Consider the following 8,951-nt stretch of genomic DNA (forward strand, 5'->3'; position numbering starts at 1 on the left):
TATCCATGGCTCTCCCATCCCTGCATCCATGGCTCTCCCGTCCCTGTATCCATGGCTCTCCCATCCCTGTATCCATGGCTCTCCCGTCCCTGTATCCATGGCTCTCCCATCCCTGTATCCATGGCTCTCCCATCCCTGTATCCATGGCTCTCCCATCCCTGTATCCATTGCTCTCCCATCCCTGTATCCATGGCTCTCCCATCCCTGTATCCATGGCTCTCCCATCCCTGTATCCATTGCTCTCCCATCCCTGTATCCATTGCTCTCCCATCCCTGTATCCATGGCTCTCCCATCCCTGTATCCATTGCTCTCCCATCCCTGTATCCATGGCTCTCCCATCCCTGTATCCATGGCTCTCCCATCCCTGTATCCATTGCTCTCCCATCCCTGTATCCATTGCTCTCCCATCCCTGTATCCATTGCTCTCCCATCCCTGTATCCATGGCTCTCCCATCCCTGTATCCATTGCTCTCCCATCCCTGTATCCATTGCTCTCCCATCCCTGTATCCATTGCTCTCCCATCCCTGTATCCATGGCTCTCTCATCCCTGTATCCATGGCTCTCCCATCCCTGTATCCATTGCTCTCCCATCCCTGTATCCATTGCTCTCCCATCCCTGTATCCATTGCTCTCCCATCCCTGTATCCATGGCTCTCCCATCCCTGTATCCATGGCTCTCCCATCCCTGTATCCATTGCTCTCCCATCCCTGTATCCCGTTGCTCTCCCATCCCTGTATCCATGGCTCTCCCATCCCTGTATCCATGGCTCTCCCATCCCTGTATCCATTGCTCTCCCATCCCTGTATCCATGGCTCTCCCATCCCTGTATCCATTGCTCTCCCATCCCTGTATCCATGGCTCTCCCATCCCTGTATCCATGGCTCTCCCATCCCTGTATCCATGGCTCTCCCATCCCTGTATCCATTGCTCTCCCATCCCTGTATCCATGGCTCTCCCATCCCTGTATCCATTGCTCTCCCATCCCTGTATCCATGGCTCTCCCATCCCTGTATCCATGGCTCTCCCATCCCTGTATCCATTGCTCTCCCGTCCCTGTATCCATTGCTCTCCCATCCCTGTATCCATTGCTCTCCCATCCCTGTATCCATGGCTCTCCCATCCCTGTATCCATGGCTCTCCCGTCCCTTTCCCGTCTGCCTGCCCAGGTCTGGAAGTACCCCAAGGTGTGGGAAGGCTTCATCAAGTGCTGCCAGCGCACCAAGCCCCAGTCCTTCCAGGTCGTGCTCCAGCTGCCCCCCCCCCAGCTCGCCGCTGTCTTTGACAAGTGCCCGGAGCTCCGGGAGCCGCTGCTGAGCCACGTCCGGGCCCTCACCCCCCACCAGGTACCCGCCATGGACCCCCCATCACTGACCCCTCTCTGTGCCCCCCATCACTGACCCCTCTCTGTGCCCCCATCACTGACCCCTCTCTGTGCCCCCATCACTGACCCCTCTCTGTGCCCCCATCACTGACCCCTCTCTGTGCCCCCCCATCACTGACCCCTCTCTGTGCCCCCATCACTGACCCCTCTCTGTGCCCCCCCATCACTGACCCCTCTCTGTGCCCCCCATCACTGACCCCTCTCTGTGCCCCCCCATCACTGACCCCTCTCTGTGCCCCCATCACTGACCCCTCTCTGTGCCCCCCCCATCACTGACCCCTCTCTGTGCCCCCCATCACTGACCCCTCTCTGTGCCCCCCATCACTGACCCCTCTCTGTGCCCCCCCATCACTGACCCCTCTCTGTGCCCCCCCCATCACTGACCCCTCTCTGTGCCCCCATCACTGACCCCTCTCTGTGCCCCCCATCACTGACCCCTCTCTGTGCCCCCCCCATCACTGACCCCTCTCTGTGCCCCCCCATCACTGACCCCTCTCTGTGCCCCCCATCACTGACCCCTCTCTGTGCCCCCCATCACTGACCCCTCTCTGTGCCCCCATCACTGACCCCTCTCTGTGCCCCCCCATCACTGACCCCTCTCTGTGCCCCCCCATCACTGACCCCTCTCTGTGCCCCCCATCACTGACCCCTCTCTGTGCCCCCCATCACTGACCCCTCTCTGTGCCCCCCATCACTGACCCCTCTCTGTGCCCCCCATCACTGACCCCTCTCTGTGCCCCCCATCACTGACCCCCTCTCTGTGCCCCCCATCACTGACCCCTCTCTGTGCCCCCATCACTGACCCCTCTCTGTGCCCCCCCATCACTGACCCCTCTCTGTGCCCCCCCATCACTGACCCCTCTCTGTGCCCCCATCACTGACCCCTCTCTGTGCCCCCCATCACTGACCCCTCTCTGTGCCCCCCCATCACTGACCCCTCTCTGTGCCCCCCCATCACTGACCCCTCTCTGTGCCCCCCCATCACTGACCCCTCTCTGTGCCCCCCCATCACTGACCCCTCTCTGTGCCCCCCATCACTGACCCCTCTCTGTGCCCCCCCATCACTGACCCCTCTCTGTGCCCCCCCATCACTGACCCCTCTCTGTGCCCCCCATCACTGACCCCTCTCTGTGCCCCCATCACTGACCCCTCTCTGTGCCCCCCATCACTGACCCCTCTCTGTGCCCCCCATCACTGACCCCTCTCTGTGCCCCCCCATCACTGACCCCTCTCTGTGCCCCCCATCACTGACCCCTCTCTGTGCCCCCATCACTGACCCCTCTCTGTGCCCCCCATCACTGACCCCTCTCTGTGCCCCCCATCACTGACCCCTCTCTGTGCCCCCCCCATCACTGACCCCTCTCTGTGCCCCCATCACTGACCCCTCTCTGTGCCCCCCCATCACTGACCCCTCTCTGTGCCCCCCATCACTGACCCCTCTCTGTGCCCCCCCCATCACTGACCCCTCTCTGTGCCCCCCATCACTGACCCCTCTCTGTGCCCCCCATCACTGACCCCTCTCTGTGCCCCCCATCACTGACCCCTCTCTGTGCCCCCCCATCACTGACCCCTCTCTGTGCCCCCCATCACTGACCCCTCTCTGTGCCCCCCATCACTGACCCCTCTCTGTGCCCCCCATCACTGACCCCTCTCTGTGCCCCCCATCACTGACCCCTCTCTGTGCCCCCCCCATCACTGACCCCTCTCTGTGCCCCCCATCACTGACCCCTCTCTGTGCCCCCCCATCACTGACCCCTCTCTGTGCCCCCCATCACTGACCCCTCTCTGTGCCCCCCCATCACTGACCCCTCTCTGTGCCCCCCATCACTGACCCCTCTCTGTGCCCCCATCACTGACCCCTCTCTGTGCCCCCCCATCACTGACCCCTCTCTGTGCCCCCCATCACTGACCCCTCTCTGTGCCCCCCCCATCACTGACCCCTCTCTGTGCCCCCCATCACTGACCCCTCTCTGTGCCCCCCATCACTGACCCCTCTCTGTGCCCCCCCATCACTGACCCCTCTCTGTGCCCCCCATCACTGACCCCTCTCTGTGCCCCCCCATCACTGACCCCTCTCTGTGCCCCCCATCACTGACCCCTCTCTGTGCCCCCCCCATCACTGACCCCTCTCTGTGCCCCCCATCACTGACCCCTCTCTGTGCCCCCCATCACTGACCCCTCTCTGTGCCCCCCCCATCACTGACCCCTCTCTGTGCCCCCCCATCACTGACCCCTCTCTGTGCCCCCCCATCACTGACCCCTCTCTGTGCCCCCCATCACTGACCCCTCTCTGTGCCCCCCCCATCACTGACCCCTCTCTGTGCCCCCCCATCACTGACCCCTCTCTGTGCCCCCCCATCACTGACCCCTCTCTGTGCCCCCCATCACTGACCCCTCTCTGTGCCCCCCCATCACTGACCCCTCTCTGTGCCCCCCATCACTGACCCCTCTCTGTGCCCCCCCCATCACTGACCCCTCTCTGTGCCCCCCATCACTGACCCCTCTCTGTGCCCCCCCATCACTGACCCCTCTCTGTGCCCCCCCATCACTGACCCCTCTCTGTGCCCCCATCACTGACCCCTCTCTGTGCCCCCCCATCACTGACCCCTCTCTGTGCCCCCCATCACTGACCCCTCTCTGTGCCCCCCATCACTGACCCCTCTCTGTGCCCCCCCATCACTGACCCCTCTCTGTGCCCCCCATCACTGACCCCTCTCTGTGCCCCCCATCACTGACCCCTCTCTGTGCCCCCCCATCACTGACCCCTCTCTGTGCCCCCCCATCACTGACCCCTCTCTGTGCCCCCCATCACTGACCCCTCTCTGTGCCCCCCCATCACTGACCCCTCTCTGTGCCCCCCCATCACTGACCCCTCTCTGTGCCCCCCATCACTGACCCCTCTCTGTGCCCCCCATCACTGACCCCTCTCTGTGCCCCCCCCATCACTGACCCCTCTCTGTGCCCCCATCACTGACCCCTCTCTGTGCCCCCCCATCACTGACCCCTCTCTGTGCCCCCCATCACTGACCCCTCTCTGTGCCCCCCCATCACTGACCCCTCTCTGTGCCCCCCCATCACTGACCCCTCTCTGTGCCCCCCATCACTGACCCCTCTCTGTGCCCCCCATCACTGACCCCTCTCTGTGCCCCCCATCACTGACCCCTCTCTGTGCCCCCCATCACTGACCCCTCTCTGTGCCCCCCATCACTGACCCTCTCTGTGCCCCCCATCACTGACCCCTCTCTGTGCCCCCCCATCACTGACCCCTCTCTGTGCCCCCCATCACTGACCCCTCTCTGTGCCCCCCATCACTGACCCTCTCTGTGCCCCCCCATCACTGACCCCTCTCTGTGCCCCCCCATCACTGACCCCTCTCTGTGCCCCCCATCACTGACCCCTCTCTGTGCCCCCCATCACTGACCCTCTCTGTGCCCCCATCACTGACCCCTCTCTGTGCCCCCCATCACTTGACCCCTCTCTGTGCCCCCATCACTGACCCCTCTCTGTGCCCCCCCATCACTGACCCTCTCTGTGCCCCCATCACTGACCCCTCTCTGTGCCCCCCCCATCACTGACCCTCTCTGTGCCCCCCATCACTGACCCCTCTCTGTGCCCCCCCCATCACTGACCCCTCTCTGTGCCCCCATCACTGACCCCTCTCTGTGCCCCCCCATCACTGACCCCTCTCTGTGCCCCCATCACTGACCCCTCTCTGTGCCCCCATCACTGACCCCTCTCTGTGCCCCCCCATCACTGACCCCTCTCTGTGCCCCCCATCACTGACCCCTCTCTGTGCCCCCCATCCTGACCCCTCTCTGTGCCCCCCCCATCACTCACCCCTCTCTGTGCCCCCATCACTGACCCCTCTCTGTGCCCCCCATCACTGACCCCTCTCTGTGCCCCCATCACTGACCCCTCTCTGTGCACCCCCATCACTGACCCCTCTCTGTGCCCCCCATCACTGACCCCTCTCTGTGCCCCCCATCACTGACCCCTCTCTGTGCCCCCCCCATCACTGACCCCTCTCTGTGCCCCCCATCACTGACCCCTCTCTGTGCCCCCCCATCACTGACCCCTCTCTGTGCCCCCCATCACTGACCCCTCTCTGTGCCCCCCATCATTGACCCCTCTCTGTGCCCCCCATCACTGACCCCTCTCTGTGCCCCCCCCTCTCTGTGCCCCCCCCAGCAAGCTCACATCCCGCTCTCCACCATGGCCATCCTGGAAGCCTCCACGCGCCAGGAGCCGGATGCCCATGCGGGGCCGCCCGGAGAGGTGGGAATGGGGTGGGAATGGGGGGGTCCTGTTGCCCCCCCCTTGCTGTATCCAGCACCCCCTTATCCTCCCCCCCCCCCCATTTCCATGCAGGAGAAGCCCCCAAAGCGACCCCATGAAGAGGATGCCAAAGGGAAGCCTTTGCCCGCCCCCCCCTCCGATGCCCCCTCGGACCTGGGGGCGCTGACCTGGAGCCCCCCCCCATCTTCATCAGCATCCCTGAGGATGAGGAGAGCTCGGGGGGGGGCGGCTCCCCCCCGGGACACCGCTCTGGACCCCCCCAAGGTATGGACCCCCCCCCCATCCATCCCCTTCTATGGGGGGGGGCACCTCTAACACACCCCACACCCCCCCCTTTCTCTCCCCAGGACCCCCCCCCTGCCGCAGAGCCCCCCCCATTGGCTGAGGCTGCCCCCAGCAGCCCCCCTCTTCGGAGCCGCCCCCCCCCGGCACCCAGAGCCCGGAGGTGCCCCCCGGGGGGGGCCCTGATGCCCCCCAAGGGCCAGCGGAAGCCTGAGGGGGGTTTGTGGGTCCCCCCCCCCGTGGTAATAAAGGTGTTGGAGCAGCTGGGGGTGTCCGAAGGATCCGATGGGAATGGCTCATCCTGTGGTCCATGATCCCGGATTCCCAGATCCCAGATCCCAGATTCCCATGATCCCGGATTCCCAGATCCCAGATTCCCATGATCCCTTCATCCTATGATCCATGATCCCGGATTCCCAGATCCCGGATTCCCATGATCCCGGATTCCCAGATCCCAGATTCCCATGATCCCTTCATCCTATGATCCATGATCCCGGATTCCCAGATCCCGGATTCCCATGATCCGTTCATCCTATGATCCATGATCCCAGATTCCCAGATCCCAGATTCCCATGATTCCGGATTCCCAGATCCCAGATTCCCAGATCCCAGATTCCCATGATTCCGGATTCCAGATCCCAGATTCCCAGATCCCAGATTCCCATGATCCCTTCATCCTATGATCCATGATCCCAGATTCCCAGATCCCAGATTCCCATGATTCCGGATTCCCAGATCCCAGATTCCCAGATCCCAGATTCCCATGATCCCTTCATCCTATGATCCATGATCCCAGATTCCCAGATCCCAGATTCCCATGATCCCAGATTCCCATGATCCCAGATCCCAGATTCCCATGATCCCTTCATCCTATGATCCATGATCCCGGATTCCCAGATTCCCAGATCCCAGATTCTCATGATCCCTTCATCCTATGATCCATGATCCCAGATTCCCAGATCCCGGATTCCCATGATCCCTTCATCCTATGATCCATGATCCCAGATTCCCAGATCCCAGATTCCCATGATCCCAGATTCCCATGATCCCAGATCCCAGATTCCCATGATCCCTTCATCCTATGATCCATGATCCCGGATTCCCGTTCCCAGATCCCAGATTCTCATGATCCCTTCATCCTATGATCCATGATCCCAGATTCCCAGATCCCAGATTCCCAGATTCCCATGATCCCAGATTCCCAGATCCCAGATTCCCATGATCCCAGATTCCCATGATCCCATCATTCCATGCTTGATTCCATGATCCATGTTCCTATTATCCATCCTTCCATGATCCCATCATTCCATGGCCCACTTCCCACCCCTTCCCTCCCAATCCACCACTCCCATTCCTCGCCATGGCTCCCCGTTACCATGGCACCCTGACCCCCCCGTTACCATGGCACCCTGACCCCCCCCTGTTACCATGGCACCCTGACCCCCCCCGTTACCATGGCACCCTGACCCCCCCGTTACCATGGCACCCTGACCCCCCCCCCGTTACCGTGGCACCCTGACCCCCCCGTTACCATGGCACCCTGACCCCCCCGTTACCATGGCACCCTGACCCCCCCCCCGTTACCATGGCACCCTGACCCCCCCCGTTACCATGGCACCCTGACCCCCCCGTTACCATGGCACCCTGACCCCCCCCCGTTACCATGGCACCCTGACCCCCCCGTTACCATGGCACCCTTGACCCCCCCCGTTACCATGGCACCCTGACCCCCCCCGTTACCATGGCACCCTGACCCCCCCCCGTTACCATGGCACCCTGACCCCCCCGTTACCATGGCACCCTGACCCCCCCGTTACCATGGCACCCTGACCTCCCCCCCGTTACCATGGCACCCTGACCCCCCCCCCGTTACCATGGCACCCTGACCCCCCCGTTACCATGGCACCCTTACCCCCCCCCCCGTTACCATGGCACCCTGACCCCCCCCCCGTTACCGTGGCACCCTGACCCCCCCCCGTTACCGTGGCACCCTGACCCCCCCCCGTTACCATGGCACCCTGACCCCCCCCGTTACCATGGCACCCTGACCCCCCCCCGTTACCATGGCACCCTGACCCCCCCGTTACCATGGCACCCTTACCCCCCCCCCCGTTACCATGGCACCCTGACCCCCCCCCCGTTACCGTGGCACCCTGACCCCCCCCGTTACCGTGGCACCCTGACCCCCCCCCCGTTACCATGGCACCCTGACCCCCCCCGTTACCATGGCACCCTGACCCCCCCGTTACCATGGCACCCTGACCCCCCCCGTTACCATGGCACCCTGACCCCCCCCCGTTACCATGGCACCCTGACCCCCCCGTTACCATGGCACCCTGACCCCCCCCGTTACCATGGCACCCTGACCCCCCCCCCGTTACCATGGCACCCTGACCCCCCCCCCCGTTACCGTGGCACCTGACCCCCCCCCCGTTACCGTGGCACCCTGACCCCCCCGTTACCATGGCACCCATAGGGGTCCCCCCCCGGCACCCATGGGGGTCCCTCCCGGTGCCCCCCCCTTAATTTATACTAAAGAGAGACTTTCACAGTCGGGTGGGCCTGGTGTGCGTGGGGACAGTGGGGACAGTGGGGACAGTGGGGACAGTGGGGACAGTGGGGCAATGGGGACAGTGGGGACAGTGGGGACAGTGGGCAATGAGGATGGACAGTGGGGACAATGGGGACAGTGGGGACAGTGGGGCAATGGGGACAGTGGGGACAGTGGGGCAATGAGGATGGGGACAGTGGGGACAATGGGGACAATGGGGACAGTGGGGACAGTGGGGACAGTGGGGCAATGGGGACAGTGGGGACAGTGGGGACAGTGGGGACAGTGGGGCAATGGGGACAGTGGGGACAGTGGGGACAGTGGGGACAGTGGGGCAATGGGGACAGTGGGGACAGTGGGGCAATGAGGATGGGGACAGTGGGGACAATGGGACAATGGGGACAATGGGGACAGTGGGGACAGTGGGGCAATGGGGAC

At 63.4% G+C, this 8,951-nt stretch overlaps 2 protein-coding genes across 3 annotated transcripts in view; one reads left to right on the forward strand and one right to left on the reverse strand.

The window, feature by feature from the left end:
• Positions 1-6,306, forward strand: part of SYMPK (symplekin scaffold protein) — a 44,304-nt gene extending 37,998 nt beyond the window's left edge. For both annotated transcript variants that reach the window (XM_080636032.1, XM_080636033.1), the window contains exons 24-27: positions 1,170-1,346; positions 5,573-5,659; positions 5,753-5,944; positions 6,028-6,306. In XM_080636032.1, the coding sequence (XP_080492158.1) occupies positions 1,170-1,346; positions 5,573-5,659; positions 5,753-5,944; positions 6,028-6,276 (705 nt within the window). In that variant the 3' untranslated portion in view covers positions 6,277-6,306. The remainder of the gene's footprint in view (positions 1-1,169; positions 1,347-5,572; positions 5,660-5,752; positions 5,945-6,027) is intronic.
• A 44-nt stretch (positions 6,307-6,350) lies between these two features.
• The window catches only part of DMPK (DM1 protein kinase), a gene marked incomplete at its 3' end in the record, with an annotated part of 19,048 nt that continues 16,447 nt past the window's right edge, over positions 6,351-8,951 (reverse strand). The window contains exon 5 of the mRNA XM_080636085.1: positions 6,351-6,440. Coding sequence (XP_080492211.1) covers positions 6,351-6,440 — 90 coding nt within the window. The remainder of the gene's footprint in view (positions 6,441-8,951) is intronic.

Source organism: Psittacula echo (assembly GCF_963264785.1).
Source record: "Psittacula echo genome assembly, chromosome: 29".
Lineage (NCBI taxonomy): Eukaryota > Metazoa > Chordata > Aves > Psittaciformes > Psittacidae > Psittacula > Psittacula echo.